Source organism: Stylophora pistillata, chromosome 11, assembly GCF_964205215.1.
Source record: "Stylophora pistillata chromosome 11, jaStyPist1.2, whole genome shotgun sequence".
In the NCBI taxonomy this organism is placed as follows: domain Eukaryota; kingdom Metazoa; phylum Cnidaria; class Anthozoa; order Scleractinia; family Pocilloporidae; genus Stylophora; species Stylophora pistillata.
In genome coordinates this window covers 22,125,182-22,145,819 of record NC_142529.1, presented here as the reverse complement: position 1 = coordinate 22,145,819, position 20,638 = coordinate 22,125,182, and the positions used below count along the sequence as shown (strand labels likewise).

Sequence of the window (20,638 nt, the reverse complement as noted above, 5' to 3'; positions counted from 1 at the left end):
GTTAATGGCGAGCAATACTACTGAAATCAAATTATCACAGGTTTTTTAAAAATGTTTAGTTTAGTTCGTCTAGCATCACTTGACAATTAATCAGATTCAAACTTTATAAAATTTATCGCTCGAGTTAGATTCAGAATCTGAGAGTGTAGTCGTTTTAAGCCTGCAGTGCTCCTAAGATCTAGCGCTTGATTCTTACTTCCAGCTGCTTTACAATTCCTTGTAAACTATTCAGAAGAATTCGGTATGATCTCATCGTTACACCTTAAAGCTGATAGGTTAAGGTTTTCTCATTAGTGTTTGCTGGAGATTGTACCGAAATCGTAAACAGATTGTAATTGTCAATGACATCAGTGAGTTTAAGGGTCGCCGCATCTGTCATGCCTTGTGGCATTTGATCACGGATGTTTTGCAATTCTTGCGAAATGTCATAAGTATATGTTCACATAGTTATACTTTTGATAACATCGTCCATGACTAGAATAATCCACATTTGCACAAATCGACGAGGGCCTTAATATAGGCAGCTCAAGAGAATGACACTGTATATATCCCTATCTTGACATCATACAGCTGGAATAACCAACAGCGTAATATGCCAGACCTCATTATGAAAAAAAAATCGTACCTGCCTTTAGACTCCTCTAAAAACTTTCTCCCGCGAAATACATCAAATCAAAGCCTCTGGAAAATGGAAACGAAATAGCATTAGTTATGCAGAGCCATCGATCAACTTTCAAGGATGTCTGATAAACACAAATCAAAATGAACATTTCGTGTTTCATGTCATGTCGCGTAACACTTTTCAGTTTTTTGAAATCTCGCAGTCAAAAGAGTGAAAAAAACAAAATTCCCTCAAGAATCATGCACGAGATTTACCGAAATAATTCTACTCGGCTGAGCTTCTTAGATTTAATCTGTTCTTCATCCGCATCTACAGTCGCCTCGGCATTGACTTGAAATTTAGGAAATGGAATTACAGTAAGTTGTGCATATATTGCGTTCAAAATTATATATTGCAATGCTGGAATGGCACCAAACAGAATGTGCACTGTATAATGAATCATAAATCGTACTTACCCTTAAAATCCCTGGAAAATTTTTCTTGTTTTCTTTTTAAAGAAATCAAACGACAACCGTTAGTAGATGAAACCAAGTTTGAAAATAACAATGTAGTACGGATACTTGATAATTTTGGAGATGAAAAGATTTTGTTTTTTATTCTTTTATGATATGACTAATGAAACTGAAAGCTTGAAACTGAAATGGTATTTCTGTATAACACTAGCAGTGCCAATAGCAACAGTATGGAGAAAAGTTCACTTGATCTAGATCAGTTACTCAGGAGAAAAGAAAACACACACAAAGCGGTCATCGCAGACTGAGGTCATTGCATTAAATCGTTTACTGCAAACTTTCATTTCATACCAAGCGATGATGTGTAATTTTAAATCATTTGCAATGTAATTTTATAAAATAGACAACCAGATTCTGAAGATTAGACAATTATGTCGTGATGATTTTATTTATAAATAAAACGAGTTATTTCGCTTTCTAGCTTACTCATATGACTCATTAAGCAAGGGATGAGGCGTACTTTTATATCATTTCCAGTGTAATTTTATAAAGTATACAACCAGATTCTGAAGATATAAGACAATTATGTCGTGATGATTTTGTTTATAAAAAAACGAGTCATTTCGCTTTCCGCCCTACTCATACGACTCATTAAACTAAGTTCTCGCACGTTATTCTACAGCGGTTTGTTTACTTCCTTTGGATCGGTTGGGTAACGATATTTTTAACACTCGATCACGCGTATTATATGAATTTTAAGCCATTATGAATCTGACAGTTTTTATCTTACAGTACAAATTTCACTTTGATCGAATCTCCATCACTTTTTTCGAGTTCTCTGAGGTTTGATCTGCGAAAAATATTTGATGAAAGCTTTAAAAGACACATTTCGCGTATGAAGTTTAGAATTTGAGTGTGCGACATCTTTGTGAAGCTTCTCGTTCAAATGAGTGATCATTTGATAAATTCTCCCTAAAACTTTTAATACAGCCGGTTCAAAGACAGGTGTTGAGAATTATCATAACGTTCAGGTGAACTGTCTCGATAGAACATTAGACCGTCATGAAAAAGCCTTTAATAAAGAAATCAATAATGTTGGATCATTTCCATCTCATGAGTGTGGATTTCCTATTGCTATATTTCGATAATGCTCATAACCACAGCTGACTATTACTAATGTCTTTACATACTGTCATCTAAAGGCGCAGGAAGGGGGGGGGGGGGTGGAAGAATTCGAGAACTTTACAAGCGAAAATCTCCTTGGAAAATGTAAAAAATGCTCAAGGTTTTTCGACAAGATCATCTAGCTCACGATTATTAACGCATGCGAAACACTGAAGTTCTTTTTTTCTTTTTTCTTTTGTCTTTGGGCTCAGGGAAGAAGCTAAACCCAAATCAAAATATGACAAATCTTTCTCCGTTTTTAATTCTTGTTATTTTTACTTGAAGCTACTTTGCAAATACTTCAAAAGCTTTGAGTATGAGATGTTTTTAAATTGTGCCGGCAAACATCAAAAGGGTGACGTCACAGCTTTATCGAAACAGACCGGTTAACTAATAAGAACGCGAGTACTTTGTCCATTATTTTATAATCATAAATGAAAATCACTATAACTTGAAATAATTTACCCTTGAACGATTTACAAAGAAGAGTTTTAGTGCCGTTTTTCCGGCAATTAACTTCTACTCTGTCAGAGGAAAAGTGAAGAAAATCTTACGTGCACGGCAAACGCTTAACAGGTACTTCCACATAGAAACAGTGAAACCGCAACCAGCAAACGTGAAAAATGGCGGGAAAAAAGGTGACATAGGTCACTTTTGCCGCTCACGTTTTACGTAAACGCGGTGCTAAATATGTCTATTGTCTCGGACGCATCCCCAGTCGAGTGAAGTCACCAACTTGTCACCGTTGCTGTTTGCAGTTCAGATATTCCTTTCGCTAGATAGAAATTGTTCCTAGATAAAAAATAACATAATTTCTCACAAGCCTATGGGCATGTAGTTGTGCGCAATTCTCAATGCCTGTCCCAGTGTCCTTAGATATGTTATGTCGCGTCTTTGGCGTTGAAGTAACAAAAAATTACAATAACAATAGTTGAGCCAAAACATTTCGCACTCATTTCTGAGTTCAGTTTATTTAAGAAACTGTTCTCTAAAGTTGATCAACCAGAGGACTTTTAATTTCTCTGTCCAAAACTTTCAAAAAAACAAAAGCCACACATTACAAATCCGTTCCAACATTGGAAACATTGCATTATGTCTGTGTGGAGCGGGAATTTTATAGCTTTGTTACTCTGCAAATACAGACGAAATTAAAGAATTTTCTTTTTGACCAAAAAATTTGTTTACTTTCATGTACCTGTACAATATTCACAATAGAGTGTTTACCTCTAAAATCTACAATCTTGGTAAAAACGTCTGAGGCACTATAGCTTCACCTTGTAAATGGAAAAACATGTACTTACCCCTCCCGCCCTGGACAATGTTGAACACAGATGGTGTGAGTTGGGGAAGGGAAAGAGGGAGGGTATAATGTTTTCGTGGATGGAATACGAACGCAAGTTGCTCATGAAACACGGGACGGACTCATAAAAAGGGATGTGTGTTTCTCCAAACGTTTTGGCCAGGATTGTTGGCACATTAAGCTAAAAACTGTCTTTTTTACCTTTCTTTGATGACCACACTAAGTACAAAACACATCTTGCGGTTGGGAAAATATTTGTTCGCTAATGCCCTAAATTTACAGGAATCTTTGAATATGAAGGGGCTCTTTTAGACCCCCATCAAAAAAAGAAAAGTTTCTCATTTTTTTGTGTGAACTGTTCGTACAACCAACTTCGAAAGAATTTCTCAAACACGAGGTTCACAGACTGCAGAGAATGAAATCCATCAATCATTCCATCACTCAATCAATCAATTCCAATTATTAAAACATACAAAATTGACTTGGTAAAGGTAAGGCTCTAAGTGGAATTTTAAGTTAAGCTATACTGTGTCCTGTATTAAAACTCTTAGAGACTTTCCTCAGTAGGGCAGATCCTTCCCTGCAAAACGATAACAAAGTGCGCAGTTATTTACCAGTTGCATATAAAAACATGTTATAGCAATTAGCAATGAGATTATTCGCTCGACTGAGATTTGTATGCGTGTTACCTGTTGTGGGCTTCGCGCAGAAATCGAAAGCAGAAAATCTTATTGATTCAGTTTATAACATCAAGACAACCTCATGCTTTTATTTCGTTTTGTTTACAACCGCGCACCGTTGGGCTACTCACGTCTATGGCGGAATTTACTTCGAGTATCTAGCCAATCAGATTGCAGCATCTGTGATAGAACGCTAGCAGATTTATTTAAAAAGTAATAGGTAGGAAGCTTATTAAAGGCAGAGGAATTCGATAATTTTCAACATAAGCCTCCTTTAATAAAGTTAAATTCATCTTAGACTCGTAGCAGCAACACTAGCACCACCCAAAATAACCATCGTGTATCACCAGCGTGGAAAATAAACTTACTTTTGCCTGGTGGATCCACGTAAGGTGCCATATTTGTTCCTCAAGAGAGGTTCAAGTTGTTCGGTAAGCTGTGTATAATTCCTTTCCAGTTCTTTCTGATAGGCACGTTGGTCAGATGCGATAAGCTGCTTGTTCCTATGCAGAGCATCTCCACACCTAATACACAGCAATAAAATGTTTTAAGGCACTACAAGGATTGAGGTATTGATAACTCCAAGGAGTGATAAAGTCAGACGGTTGCGGTATGGTCGGAGGAAGTGCACTCAGTGACGGTATCTGACGTGATATTTGGTGTCTTACATGAACTTTAATGCACCGCACAAATACCCGAATGTAGCAAAGTTAGCCCAAGATCAAGAATGCTGCCAGTTGGATAGCATAAAATATTCATCATCATTATCTCTTATTTGCCTTATTTTAAAAATAAAAATATTTAATTACAGCGATAACAGTTAGAAGGCGACGAGACCCAAGAAGCCACCCATTTCAAACTTCTATATGGCGATTGCCCACCCAAAGCCTCACTTTTTATTTTGCACGAAGAAGATTCTTGCTCACTCTTTAGCTCTTGTAATGCACGTAACTTCGGTTGAGTTGCTTAATCATTCGAGTCTTGCATTATACACAAAAAGTGCCTCTTGAATGATTTATATGTCTCGGTTTGTTGTTTGCCTGGCTATACACACTAGCATTACCTCTTGATAAACTCTTTGAAACAGAGTCTTAGTCTGTGATGGTGTCTCGTGGTCATTGGCGTTTCTGCGCCATCTTCAGAGTCCTTATCGTGACACAAGAACACCAAAGCAATCTCTAGAGGACCCTGTAAATACAGCACATCACCCAAGCGACAGTTAGACAAGTCAACCTTAATTTTCAAAGGAACTATATTGCTATCCAGCAAAACAATAGTTTATCACTTTATTGAGAATGGTGATTGTAAACAGGAGGTTTATTAGACCTGACATGAACACTGACAATCATGGTTAAATCAGAACTAAGCACTACTCGTAAAACGAACAACCAATCGCAGTTGGGCTGGATAGAACTACATTGAAACGTCTACTAGGCTAGTATCAACGAAAAATTCTCCGTGCCACAAAACCAACGTTAGGATGTTACAGTCAGTTGTTTATTGTTTATCCCATCGTCTAACAGCTCGAATAGCAACTTGTGGACACAACGGAAACTGCTGCCAAGCCCTGGCGTTTTACGACTTCGTAAAAGGGTTTTAAGAGAGATTATTAACAGAGGAGCTTAAATCCGAGGGGGCTTATATCCTAGGGAGCTGATATCCGAGGTGCCTCATAGGCGAAGTAGAAAAAGTGCTTCACAACGGGCTATGGCAGTGTTGATGAAAACACAAATTTGCATTTACTGGTCCTTAATTAAGCTTAAAAAAGTCATAATAAATTAAGTTCCTATCAAGCTAGAAGGGGGCTTACATCAGGGGTGTGTGTGTGTGTGTGTGTGTGTGTGTGTGTGTGTGTGTGTGGGGGGGGGGGGGGGGAGGGCTATTATCGGATTATTGTTTTTTTTCTTTGGAAGTAGGTGAGCCTATAACCGGGATATAAGTGATGGAGCTTATAGACGACAGTTTACGGTATGCACGAACGGACAGACAAAATGGATGACTGATCGACCGATCAGTAGATCCATGAATCAATGGGGTAAGTTTCTAAAGAAACTGTGGTTCTGAGTCAGTGGGATTAACAAGGTAATTTTGGTTTTATCAACTAAATTGATAACGTAACTGGCCACCGTAAAGAGTTTCAAAGCTGACGTTCCACTCTGACGAAGGTCTAGTGCTCGAAACGTCAGCTTGGACATTCTTTACGGTGGCAATTTACATTATCAACTCAATTGATAAAACCAAATTACGATCAATAGATTAACTGAGGACCATGACAAGATTAAAATAAAGTGGCAATAAAAAGAGAGGTAAACATTTGACCTGATTAACAGTAGTGCCAATGGAACCTTGTAGCACCATCTGCAACATCTTAGGGTTTGGTGGTTCTTGGTTGATTGCGTTCAGAAGCTCTTTTGTCCTTAATTCCATATCCTCGATGGCGACTTCAATGGGACTCAACGTAATCTACACCATGTCAATCAAGTGGACGGTTATAAATCAATGTTAGAAGAAAAAAAAGTGTCTGTTGATCTGTTATTGACAATTATAATGCTTTAAGAATCACCAAGTTAAGTGCGAGTTACCTTTGGCCTCTTTTTCAAGGCAAGTCCTAGTGCTGGTGCTCACCCTTTCATACGATTATAAGTTTTCACTCACATGCAAATTAAACTCATTTTCATAAGAATAGTTGAGAACCAGGCCTCGTTTTGAAAGAGAGGCATAAACGTAATTCGGAAATGACTTATCGCGTTCATGGAAGAAATTTCGACTCATCAGAGTAAATTGATCATCCAAGTTTCTTATTGAGAACCACCACAGGAAAATTGATCCTGTACAGTAGCTGGGTCAAGAGTTTGTGCGCCTTGAAACGTCAAACCACAATCCCTTAACCCTAACATCAGTATGCATATTCTCCATATTGTTCTCTACAAATCTCCTTAGGTGCTAATAAGGAGAATTCGTTTAACAATCAGGAGCTTCTTTAATTGGTGATCGTTTTCTTTATTCTCATGACCTTAATGTGTAATTCAGGGGTGATACTGTAGAGAGAACTGACATGCTGGTCACCCTTAGTGTTAAAGAGCTAAGCGGGTCATTCCCAATCCGTGTCCATCTTCTCCATACTTCACCATTCTTGTTGCTTTCTGATTTATTTTTCTATCTTACCAAACTAGTCGTCTCTGGTTTCCTCTCAGTTAAATGTGATCATGTTTGTCGCAAAAATCGGCCATAAATATCATGACGTAACGCCTTTAAAGGAGGCTGGGGACGGGCAAAAATAACGTCATGTCTGAGCTCACTGAGCCAAACATTCTTCCTTAAATAGAGTTGCCAAAGGCAACCAAATGCGCACATGTGCATTGGCAGAAAAACAGCTGCACCTCAACAAAAAACAACCCAAAACTGACCTGTTCACGATGCACAACATTGACCCGTGTCTGGACATACGGGAATGAGTTGGCGGCAGTCAAAATTGTCTTTCTCTTGTACTGAGTGACCAGTTCGCCGTGAGGCTTCCCGCTCGGTGTAAAAGGAGTTTCGTACATAAACCTTCCTGTGAGTTTAAAAACGCAATCTCTTTAGGGATAACAGAGCACTTCTTGATTGCTGGCCGTGAAACCCAACTGAACAACCGATCAGAACAGTGGTTTAACAACGGCTCATATTTGGTGTGGAAGACACAGTTGATGTAAAACAAAAGAAAACAAACGACCATAAAACGAAGGAAATAATGAAATCCATAGGCCATTTCCGAATTACCTTTGGCCTCTTTCTCAAAACGAGATTTGGTGCTCAACCACTCGCATGAAAACGAGTTTCATTTGCATGTATTATCATATGAGAGGATGAGCACCAGGACTCGCCTGGAAAAAAAGGTAATTCCAAAATGGGCTATTGGTTAAGGAGGCGGTGTTCGATTGTGACGTGCTCTGCGTCTTCTACACCAAGAAGGGGCTTAGACAACAGAAGGAACGAATCAAAATAAATACTTGCAACCTGCGTCAAGCGCGGGAAAAAACGCAATTTGCATAATTGAAACTGGTTTTCTATCAGCATTTGATTAGTGGAGAGGACGGTTCGAGTTTTCTAAACCAAACAGAGAGCGCAGTTAAAAACAAAAACAAAAACAAAAAAAACAAGGAATTCCAGAATACTCAGTTCCAGCACTCTTTTAAAAATTGCTCTGAAAGCCTAAAAGAAGATCAGACAGACTGTCAAAAGTGTAATGAACATACTTAAGTTGAAATTCTTGTCAAAGTACGTAATTCGATCCTTTAGTTCGTATTCGTCAAAATATGGGTCCACATAGGTCAGTTGGATGTATGCCTTTTCTGGATCGAGCTTGTCTTGCTCAACTGTGTTGGAATCTTTGATTACTTCCACAACATTTGGCCCAAACTTTTCACCATAAAATGCCTGGAAAAAAAAATTCCATAGTGAGCTCCTGTTTCGTTAATTAATTTAATTCCAACATCAAATAGGTGAAGGCCTGGATAAAAGTTTTTGCAAGTTGTTGCTTCATACAAGATGACTCGCTTGTTTAGTCGGAAGATGTTCGAATTTACTACTTTGTGAACTTGAGAAAAGGATACGAGACTACATAGCTCAGTTAGTAGAACACTGTCGGTGCGAAAAATACTGACCATTATTTATTTGATTATTTCCCCTTTAATTAGAGCGCTACGCAGTACTCTTAAAACGAACAACTAAACCAGGCTGGTATCAACGACACATTCTCCTTGTACAAAACCAACGCTGGGATGTTACAGTCAGTTTTTTAATTGTTTATTCCATCGTCTGTCAGCTTGAATAACAACTTGTTGACGCACCGGAATCTGCTGCCAAGCCCTGGGGTTATACGACTTTGTAAAGGGTTTTAAGAGAGCTTTATAGGAAAGGGGCTTATATCCGAGGGGGCCTATATCCGAGGGGGCTCATAACCGGAGTAGAAAAAGTGCTTCAAGACGAGGAGCTATGGCAGTTAGTAAGGCACTGTCAGTGTGAAAATTGCTGACCATTGACCACTTTCATAAATGGCTGCCGGATTAATATTCTTTTGTTTAAATTTCAATTAGCCCTTCTGGCCTCGCTTGATATAATGTATTCTTTTCAATTTTGTACTGGAGAATTAGGTCAGAAGGGCTAATTTAAATTTAAACAAAAGAATATTAATCCGGCAGCCATTAATGAAAGTGGTCTATTATTCCTTGGTTATTTCTCTCTCTAATTAGAGCGCTTTCCGATAGAGAGTCGTAAAACCAAAACCAAAGTAATTACATCAGTGAGAGCTCAAAGTAAACTAGACCAAACTGTCTAAAGTATTTAGTATTGCATCTGATTGGTTGAAAGAATAGTGCGCGTTTTTTCGGGCTAATCACAGAATGAAGTAAGGCAAAAAAAAGGAAAAGCAATCCCGGATCGCTTTCTACACCCAATGGAAAATTCTTTTCCCTGCCTGGTGCAACGATCCGACACACTTAAGGCTATTTGAGTTCGGAAGGTGGTATAACAACCTTTAACTTGAAAAAATCAACAAAATTTAAACAACTGAGTTGAAAACACACCAATGTGGTCGTAATAAACTTAGAAAGAACAAGAATGGCTAACGATAGAGAAGATTAAAACGAATGGTAACTGGCGAACTAGAAAATTTCAGACAAAATTTTTCAAGGTGCACTAAGACAGCCACATATCAGGCTTAATAAACTAACCTGTAAACGATGCGACACTTCAGGAAGCTTTGTAATGGCTGGTTTTTTGTAAATGTACTCTTCTCCGTCCAAGTCTCCAAATTTTGATCCATAAAAACCAACTCGGAAATATGTTCCCAACATACGCTTTCCCTCCTGGAAAAATAAAAAAAAACCAACAAAAAAACAAAACAAAACAATCGCAGGGTAAGTGAAACTTCTCTTCACAACCAGTAAAATGGAATCAATTATTTGCAACCCCTAAAGTAATCTGGTGTCTAAAGGAACCAGTTATCGCTTGTGTACGTGTAAATACAAAAAAAAGACAGGCAGCGTGGCCGAGTGGTCAGCGCGTCAGACTCGTAATCCGCTGCTCCCGGGTTCGAGTCCCACTCTGACCACTATCTGGATTTGTTTCACGCGGTAGCCCCGAGTTTAATTTATGTTCAATTTGAATTATTTATTTCTGTTGTTTATTTCTGGGCCTCCTGGAAAGTAGCTTGTAGCTAAGTGTGGTGCCACATTAAATAAAACTTAACTTAACTTTAAATTAACTTAAAAGACAAAAAATGTTGACTGCTCACAAACACCTCAATTACTAACAGCAATCATAGAAAACATGATCAAACCTGCAGTCTATAAGAGCTATCTCTTACCGTCTGTATAATCAATATAAGTTCCAAGGGACACAAGTGCGGTATCATTCGGCACTATTCGGGACAGTGCCCGGTCCAATACTGAGAGAATATTGGTCTATAAGAGCTATCTATTACCGTCTGTATAATCTTGCCGAATGCTTCAGAAAGCCTCTGATGAACTTGAGTTAGCTTCTTGTAATCACATTTTGCCTCCAGAATTGGTATCAACAGTTTATACACCTCGTTTACACATTCAAATAAATGAGATCGGAAAAATGTGTTTGCAGCTGTTTCTAGAAGCAACACCAATCCATTCTCACAGAAGTACTTTCCGGTACAGATTCCTTCCTCATCCTGAATAAAAGAAGCAAAATATGTCAACAACAATATAAGTAAATCTGAAAATAATAAGGATAACACTCACTTAATCCAATCACTCCAACTGAACGTCATGTAAATTCTCCTTGCAGTTCTATTCCACAAGACTCCCCGACAAAGAAATATGTGATATCCAGTTGGTAGAATAAGTCCCCAGGTCTTTAGAGCTAAGGATTTAACACCTGGTATGTTTGAACATGGTTTGACGAAGAATGACCACCATCACATCAACAACAAAAACCAAAAATTCCTAAAGCTACGAAGGGAAACACACGACTCAATTTATTGCAAGAAGAGGAAACATTTTCCAGCCATGCGTCTGTTCCTGAGCACAATTATTCAAATGGCAGATGACGATATGCGGCGGATAAATCGTAATCCAGCGGAAAAAGTGTACACCGAACGTACTGCGCTATCAACCGGATTGAGATTTATCCAGTGGATAGCGTTATTCATCCTATGAACCACCGGGGCCCGAATAAAATTGCTTCACATGCGGCCCGTTTGGGAAAGACAAAGTAAAGACTTACAGGTGATACTACATCATCTGAAATAGCACTTTCTTCCAGCACATTCGGTGATATCTTCTCAAACGAAACGCATCCAATGGGTAGGTACGGCTTGTCTTCCAACATACTCAGGCACTCAGACACCAAACCTGCTGTATGTACTAAACACATGGCTGCTTCCACTTTATTCTGCTCAAAAGAAACACAACAAAAGGAAAAATACGACAACAACTCATCGTTCGAGGTCAGTCAGATTATGGTTTCTTGATGCACTTGAACTTAAAGTGATTACATACTGAAAGCTCGGCCGAATACTTCCTGTGTGTAAAGTTAACTCATTACTGCAATTATGAAGGCGCACCTATGCTTGGTGCAGCGTTCACGCGGAGCCCAATGTCTAAGAGAATGTGCCCACTTTTTAGATTGAGAAATTTGGTTTCCATATGACGGCAATTCCTTCGTCTGTACGGAAATCTGTATTTCGCGAGCGCAACAGGATGCATTGTCAGAAACTCGAAATTTAGAAAGGAAGTAAGAATTAACCAAATAGAGCTTCACCGCTTCCCTTCGGTAAATTAATACCGAATCTTAAAACTATTGGTACCTCGCCATGTTTGGCAGCCATGTTGTACAGCCAAGTCAGTCGTAAGTCAGGTGAATTTTGATATCTAGTACGAAAAAGATGAACACAGTTAAATGCTAGAACCAATTAATAGTGCCTGGAATACAAATGTTGTACAATGCTTAATGAGACACTTAACGTAAAAATAACCATACAGATAAAAAAGTTACGTTGTTCATCTGTTCACCTGCCTCGACTGTGTTTTAAGAACCTCCCTTAAAGTATCACAACACTGGCTATTGCCTACTTCATATGCGTAGATGGATTTGCTCTTAAGCGATACCTCTATAGCTCATTAGTAAAGCACCCAAACGGCAAATCCGAACGACTGGGGTTCAATTACCCACGGGGGAGAGGTGGATTTTCTCTTGGAGTTTCTCTATCGATAGTGCGTTTAGCATCACTTTATAGTTTCATCATCGGAATTTGGTATACACCCGAGCTCTCTCGACTTCAGTGCAGCAAGGGAAGGGCATCCGATGAAGGTCCGAATCATTCAAGGGATATCCGATCGGGCGTTTGGGAGGCCATTGATATTTATCCTAAATAAATTTCCGAGTTTTTCCCACTTTGGGACAACAGTTCGCAATATTTGGTACGGTCAATTTCATTACTTTTGCTTGACGAATGCAAGAGCACTTGCATCAGAAATCCTGCGAACATCACCTACCCTTTAGCAATCCTGTACATCAAGTCAATCAACATTTCTGGGTCCTGAATAAATGAGAATGGATAGCAAGTTATAAAAACAGTATTAATAAAAGTCAAGAAGAATATGCTACTAAAATGCTATTTCAAGTTCTCAAATTTTTCCCATTATTTTTCCGTGAAGTCGATGAGTAGTGATGAGAAATAAAGGAAGCTGGAATAATTTTTTGGAATTATCCAAAAACTTAACAAGAATGCGGGGAGTATCTATCTTCTTGGCTTTCTGAAAATTTTTGGTAACAAAGCGAAACGTACCTTAACGTCAATGAATAGAAAAACTGGGAACCGCGGCCTACAGATTTGAGAACAAGGAGTAAGATTTTCAGACGATAGGTTGTACAGAAGAGAAAAATTCATGTTACGAAGTGATCAAATCATGCAAGTTAGTGGTTTAGATATAAAAAATATACAGTGAGTGGTCTTCCACAAGACTTTTTTTCGGAAAATACAACGCCTTCACAACAACGCCCTCACAGAACGGAAATAACCAATCAAAACCTTGTAAAACAGAAACTCAAAATTTTAAGACTGACCTCTTGATACTCTTTCATTTTGACTGTGTCCGACAGAATCATGTGAAGATTGAACACCAACTCCCGGACCTATGAGAAGATTGTAAGTTATTTTCCTCACAACATAAGGATCATAATGGTAGTAACCCAAAATCCTAAGACTTATTGTGTAAAGTACCAATAAAACAAGCTCATGGATATGCAAACAGAGTCCTTTGTTTTTCCTCCTCCTTTTTAGAAACTAGACTAAAAGGGATTATTGACTCAAATCGAAAGTATTTGCCATAACTAGAGCAACATCTGGTGGTGAACTGCGCGTTGTGGTTCGGTATGTGTGACTACTGAGAGGTTACTAAGCGGGGACGTCCATCGTCGAACTTTTAGGAAATCTCAAAAATACATTTTGACTCTTTGGAACATCAAACTACGTTCATAAATAAAATTTCAAAATAGTTTCAATGGCTGGGAAAAAATACTTCTTCAACCTTTAACACCCTAACATCAGTATGCATATTTTCCATACTGTTCTCCATATATTTCCTTAAATGATGACAAGGAGAATTTGTTGGACACTCCAGAGCTTCTTGAGTCTGTGATCATTTCCTTAATCTCGTACATTAATGTTTGATTTAGGGGTGATACTGTAAGGGGAAATTACAGTGTAGATGCTAGTCACACTCGGGAGTTTGAGGGTTAAAATAGCTGTGCGAACATTCACCTGATCCGGAAAAGTGCTCGTTCTCAGCTCCTGATCTGATTCAGCGTATGTAATGATTGTTTTCAGTGACCGACGGAGATGATCTTCATTAAACGCCTGCAATTAACGAGATTGTAAAGTTCTTCGATTACTGCACTGAGGAAAGCGTTAACGAATCATGACAAAAGCATTGACTAATCATATCAAAATTAGATGGTCTAAAATAAAGTTCAATTAACAGTTGAACGCAATCATAGCGGGACACCTCGCAACAATAATTGTAGTGAACTTAACAAATAGGCTGAAACAAAATAACTCACGAACTCACTTGTGAAGTGCCAACAAGACTGGAAAGTGACATTGTAACTTGCATCTTGACTCTTGCAAAATTCTACAGAATAATCGTTTGTACAAATAAACAACAGATAAACGAGTAAAGGGGTAAGTTTCTTAAACAAACCGTGATGCTGTTTCGGTGGGGCGTATTGGAAGATGATTCGGTTCTATCAACTGAGTTTATAACGCAAATTGGCGACCTTAAAGGGTTTCTGAAGCCGACGTCTCGTGTGTTAGCTCTTCGTCAGAGCGGTCAATGTGATAATGACACGGTCAGAACTCAAAACCTGGAACATTCGCTGATTCGTTCATTAGGACGACCCAGTGGTTACCGGTCCTCAAAAGCTGTTTTTCTTTTTTTTTTACGTTATACAGCGGTGTAAAAATGGATTTAAAACTCAAACAATAAATATACGAGAAACGAAGCAAAAAGAACCAGTTTTTTAGTTAAGCCACACACTTCTATTCCTTTGGTTTACGTTGTCAGAACGTTCGAAAAAACAGGCCCTAGGGCGAAACAACTCCGTCACTACGTCTCCCATACAATAAAGAATTTAAGCAGAGACGTTATCGAGACGCGGAAGGCAACCGGAAAACTGATCTTAGCGCGTTTTGACGCCAATACATCGACAATACTGTCGTCGCTATAGCATTTTAAACATCGGGAATGAGAAATTTAACTTCCGGTTGCCGTCTATTTCTCAGAAACATTTGTGCTTAAGCTTCCTATTGTAGAAGCCCACTACTCTCAAACCAAAAGTTTCACACCAATGAAAAAACAAAAAAAGACAAAACAAAAGCAGCAGCACTATTTAACACCAATGTCCACCGAAGAGTTACAACTTACATTTCCTATTTCAAAATTCTGTCGCATGAGGAGATAGAGTGACGCGCTGGCTTGGGCCCGAATACTACTAAGAGCAGAGCTGCAATGGTTTAGGAGTCTGGAGCACAAGTCTGCACAAAGTTCGGTGTCATCTTCAAACAACAGCTCTGGGAACTAAAAAAAGGAAGTAGTATGTTAACAGTCTATATGCAACACAAATATCTCGACAGAACAATAGAGACATCAGCTATCTAACCAACGAATAAACTGTTACAGATGTCTACGCTTCTAGACATTGTCTCATGGAGGTATTTACGTTACCTTACGATGGATATATGAAGTTCATATATTTTGATTTTCGCTATTGCATAAATAGCGCTCTCTACTGCGAGGATCGTGCATCTTACGTTACCTTGTAGACAATTGATCTTTGCGTTGCAAATATGTTCTGCAGGACTCTTTCACTCTGGTTACAGTTCAAAGAATGGAGCAAAACCCGTAGGATTCCACTTAATACAACACGCAGAGACTCTGAGGTAGACACCGTCTGAAAAAGAACGTTTCCACTTAAGTAACATCCCGTGGCCAATACAGGACTATACATTAAAGTCACTCAAGCCTTCATGCCGACGTCTTGAAACAGATTTCCTTTGGTAAGACCAAACATAGATAACTTTAGAAGGAATGGAATATTCAAAGGCCTGGATAAGGAGCCGCCACTTATTTTCTCTTGACACAATGTCCTTAACTGCCACAAACACTGACCCGCACCAAGAGCTCAAGCGTGTCAAGAACAATGGTGTTGACTTCAGCAGCAAGCCCTCCTTCGATTTGAGCATTGACTTCAACTTCAGGACGTACTCTTTACGGAAAACACGCAACAAATAAAATTGGCAAAAGTGATTTAACTACAAGGAATAACACGAATACCATAAACGCTCTCTGTTAAACCACTCTCTCAAAAGAGTCCTTCTCTCTGATAAGCTCTGTTGTTTTGTAAGCCTCCCACTCCAAGAGACTTCCCTCTTTTATAATCCCACACTCTCTAATAAGCTCTCCAATGTAATAGCCTCCGTCTAGGGTTTTAATTCAAAAGCACTCCCTCTCTGAATAAACTCTCATCTCCCCACCCCCCTAAAAAAAAAGTAACTGCTGTTATTCACTCGCAGAAGATAACGTTTCAGCACGAGATGTATTTATCTTAGATAGCCTTCACCAAGTTCCCTTTATAATTAGGTAGGATTCCCAACCAAAGATGGTACCCAATATTCAGTAAAACTGGACGACTTAAAGAAAGTATCGGCTAATAATTTTGCTCTTATCAATAAGATGTGAACACCTCTCACTCCTCACCCCGCCCTCTAAAAAGGCCCTCCAGCTGGACCCCCTGAATCTGTATACCCTCTACGGGGCTTGTTGAAACGTTTTCGGTATGTACCTGTCTTGTTGCTCTGTAGCCTGTCTCCACTGTGTTTGATCCTTTCGGCATCTTAATCGAGACTCAGGAGTTGGTGACTGGCCCTTTTCTGTTTGGACACGAAACGCGAAAAATCTGAATCAGGTTATTATCTGAGACAGACTATCGTGTTACATGAAAGTTCACGGGAGTACCTTTTTGCGGAGTTGTGTTCTTTTCTTTTTGTGCGCGTGTGTGTGTGTGTGAGTTAAGTACCTCAGCTTGTTGTGTGGAACCAGCTTTAAATGCTTCATTTTCTAGCCTCTGTAACACTGCCGTTTGTTCAGAAACTAATCAGTTTGTTTTAAGCAATTTTCCTGAGCGCAGAATTAAGTAGAAATCTGATTGCCTTGCGAGAATGTCAACCGTGCGCCTAAGTAATTCGCAGTCGCGTGCTCTGTCGACTGAGCTATAAATATCTAAAATTCAATTTCTCATCTCTTTATAGATTACTTTTCCCATCGCTGATTCTAGCAAAAAGTCGCTTGTCATATAGCCCGACGTATCGCCTGCCTTACTTACTAGTTCCACGAAGCTCACTTAGTAAATAGAACCCAATCGTCCTTTGTGGCAAATGTTTATATCACTTAGTTTTGTTACCTAACATCACTCTGCTATGTCGCTGCCTCATTTCCCTCGCAGCTCCCTTATTTCCAAGCAACATCTCTTCTACTTTTGCTTTTACATCCTGCTGCGCCTTCGGTCTTGGAGTGGTTGGAAACTGTGAAGATTTCTGCACCTTGCCGCCATATTCGAACTGCGTAATGCACAGCCGGAGAGCAACCAGCAACAAGCCTAGTCTGAAATGATACCACGATATGAGATTTTAGCTACCTAACTCTTAAACCCTCAAAGATCCTGAATTTGGAGCTCCGAAATGAAATGAAGAAAGATGTTCTTCGTCCTAATACGAGCGTGGAACAAAGAGATAATTCTGAGACCCGTGAGGGAAAAAAAAAATCAAACCTTTGGATTCCGCGCTCCTCATAGAAGCTCAGATTTTTTTTCTTTGTCTTCCTCGGGGCAAGACGAAATAACACCTTTCCTCATGAAAGATCCATTATCCTATGTCATGGCTAGGGCTCTGAGGCTGGCTTTGACTCTAATCGGAGTTAATGTCCTATGTTCTAGAGCCTTTCTCCACTCAGAGGTGTAAATGAGAACTAACAAACTGTCGGAGAATACAGATAGATAGGTAGGTCAGTAGGTAGGTGAAGTCTGTACTTGAGCCAAACGGTTCATCCAGCCAGAGATTATCCTGGTTTCCATAGCATGAAGGAACTAGGACTATTTCTACACTCCCCTCTTCCCTTCCCGAATGGGATGCCAGTCCATTGCAAGGGTATCCCACTGGGCTTCCCAAAGAATTCTCTTGTGCCCATTCATATTCCTGAGGGAAGGCACCGTGAGAGTAATGCGTATTTCTCAAGAACGCAACACCGGCAGTGGCTAGCCCAAGTCTGGAACCTCAAATTTTATTTTCCTTTGTTTCAAACTCATTATCATACATTTACATGACCGAGAACAAAGGAAAATAAAATTGGAACCAAGTATAAAATTGAACTACAACATACTACAACAATCAGTTAAGTGACGCGCGGAAAATGTTTGGTGACGGTGTTTTGACGTAAAACAACGGTGCTGTCATGGACAACCTTCCTCGTAGCCCATAGCAACTGAATCTCAAGAAACATGTATCATCAACCGTTAAACGTGAAAGCCCGTTAAACGAAGGCGAACGACACGTTGCCATTAGAAACAGAGCCAGCTGCCCGTGACAACAACACGATTTTAACGTCAAAATTACTGAGAGTCGTAGTAATTAGTTGCGGAAGTCTTTTAAGACAAAGAATGGAAAGTTTTCGAGAAACTTGCTGACAACCGGTGACGCAAATTCACCCCTGCTTTCATCGGAGCCCATTAAGGTTGATATACTGGACGTGGCTATCGCCATGGCAACATCAGGGGTAAAGCTGAAGCTATCCTCGGTACCATATCTATGGAGCTGGTGCAGGGCTCCTACCACCAACCCGGTGATGGGAAAAGTAAAGAGCTGCCACGGCTGAGCGACAGGACACGTTATCATAGCGGGTGTCTGAGTCATGGCAGGCTATCAGGTCACGTGTGGTGTCTCTGGCTTGGCATGTCAGGGTCATGTCCCTGAAATTAAATGAGAAACTGAAAGTTCGTATGCTGTTGGAGTCAACCATTGGCTGTTAATGTTTAATGTTAAATCTTAATACACGCCATTAAAGTTTATCACGCTGTAATATTCAATGCATAATCTTACCATTACAGATAAGTTACTGCAATGTATATGTTGTAGTTCAATTTTATTCTTGGTCCAAATTTAATTTTCCTTTGTTCTCCGTCATGTTAATGTATGATAATGAGTTTGAAACAAAGGAAAATAAAATTTGACAAAGGATAAAATTGAACAGCAACATATACATTATCTTATTACGCGACTCGGGCAGTCAGAGGGCCAGAAACTAAAATCAACCAATCAAAATGCTCTATTGCCGGTCAATATTCTCTCAGTATCGGACCGGGCACTGCCCCGAATGGTCCGAATGATACCCCACTTGTGTCCCTTTGAACTTCAGTCGTTTAATACATCTCTAATTAACCAAGCTTGCTCGGGACCGTATTGGAAAAATATCGTCCCTCGGTCTTTTTTGTACGGACCTCGCTGCGCTCGGTCCGCACTGTCAAGACCTCGGGCCGATATTCTCCCAGTACGGCCCTCGCGCTTGGTTAATAAGATATATATATATATATATATATATATATATTATTCACTGGTGCCTTCTTCAGGATGATCTGATCGCTGCAAAAAGAGGTCCTTCAAAGCCAATAAAAGGGCCTCATGTGGCGACAATCAGATCAACCCTGATGAAGGCACCAGACAGGAGTGTCGAAATGTTGGCTGAATGAATTGTAATTTCCCCGGTTATATTTATTAAATCTTTAAACAAGAGTAGCATTAAACCAAGTCTGATACTGAATTTTCTATTACAGCCTTCAGATCTGAAATCAGATTCTACACTAACCCTGTGTGATCTGGCCTAGATTGTCGTATCTTGGAGATTTCCTTATGCTCTAGTCGGCTATTGCGAGGTCTTTGGGTTTGTTTTTGCTTCACTCCATCGAAAAATGCCTTAATCAACATCTAACCATATGTTTGTCAGTTACTAAAAATCTTGCCCGCCTTCCAAAGCCAGAGCCAGCTCAGAGAGCACCAAACCAGCCAGAAAGTGCTGCTGTCTGAAAGCTGTTGAAAGTTTCGCCGTACTGTTACCGATAACTATAGTGTAGGTAGACATGGCCGAGTCGATTGACGAGACAGAAGCAGTAGGTGACGAGGGAGGGGTGGGGAAAAGAGGACTACGGAATGCCAGATTGAGGGTACGTAATGCTCGTGGCTGCAAATGATCCTCAGGAATTTCAGTCTTAGCTGGTTTACCACTGGTTCCATTGTAGCCTGTTAATCCCTCTAAAAGAAAAGAAATAAAAATACATATTTTCAATCTGGTACTGAACCCTGCCTTGAAAAAGATAATTTTTAAAAGGATGTTTTTGCGTCTTGTCACTAGAGCAGAATTACTTGCCTAACAACAAAATTCTCGCAACGACAGTGTTCGGGAGAAAATTCCCGTACGACTTAATTGTGTTTAAGGAAACTAATTAGCAAAATTCCGGCGGGTAGTCACGCAACTCCATTTGTTTATTCGCAAGGAGTGACGTTTCGGTATATATAAGATTAATCATATATAAGAGTCCAGCTGTTATTGTTTGAAGACGCCATTTTCAGAGACACCTGGGAGAATAGACTGCTGAATGGTGTTCCCTGGTCAAATAAAGCTCATTGTTATTATTATTATTATTACGAAGACTACGTCTCATTTAATAAAGGTTAACATGTTCTGCGAGACAGACAGGGTCGCATGTTACTATTTATCTCTTGGAATATTTTAGTAGTTTTCTTAGCTTCTTTTGGCTCTAGTGTGATAATAATGATAGTAATAATAGTGATGATAATAATGAT

General features: G+C 39.4%; 1 protein-coding gene across 1 annotated transcript; it reads right to left on the bottom strand.

Annotated features, from left to right (window-relative positions):
- Positions 1 to 3,190: 3,190 nt before the first annotated feature.
- LOC111319302 (dedicator of cytokinesis protein 7-like) lies at positions 3,191 to 20,496 on the bottom strand. The gene is made up of 23 exons (XM_088737654.1): positions 20,481 to 20,496; positions 19,798 to 20,086; positions 18,621 to 18,750; positions 17,826 to 17,980; positions 17,191 to 17,390; positions 16,573 to 16,660; positions 15,900 to 15,996; positions 15,547 to 15,681; positions 15,156 to 15,308; positions 14,301 to 14,363; positions 13,994 to 14,089; positions 13,297 to 13,365; positions 12,726 to 12,769; positions 12,038 to 12,101; positions 11,455 to 11,622; positions 10,682 to 10,900; positions 9,930 to 10,064; positions 8,454 to 8,634; positions 7,626 to 7,771; positions 6,538 to 6,681; positions 5,282 to 5,406; positions 4,587 to 4,742; positions 3,191 to 4,118 (listed from the first exon to the last, which is right to left on the bottom strand). The coding sequence occupies exons 1-23, from the start codon at positions 20,494 to 20,496 to the stop codon at positions 4,055 to 4,057; spliced, it is 2,937 nt and encodes a 978-aa protein (XP_088593780.1). The 3' UTR covers positions 3,191 to 4,054.
- Between the last annotated feature and the right edge of the window lie 142 nt (positions 20,497 to 20,638).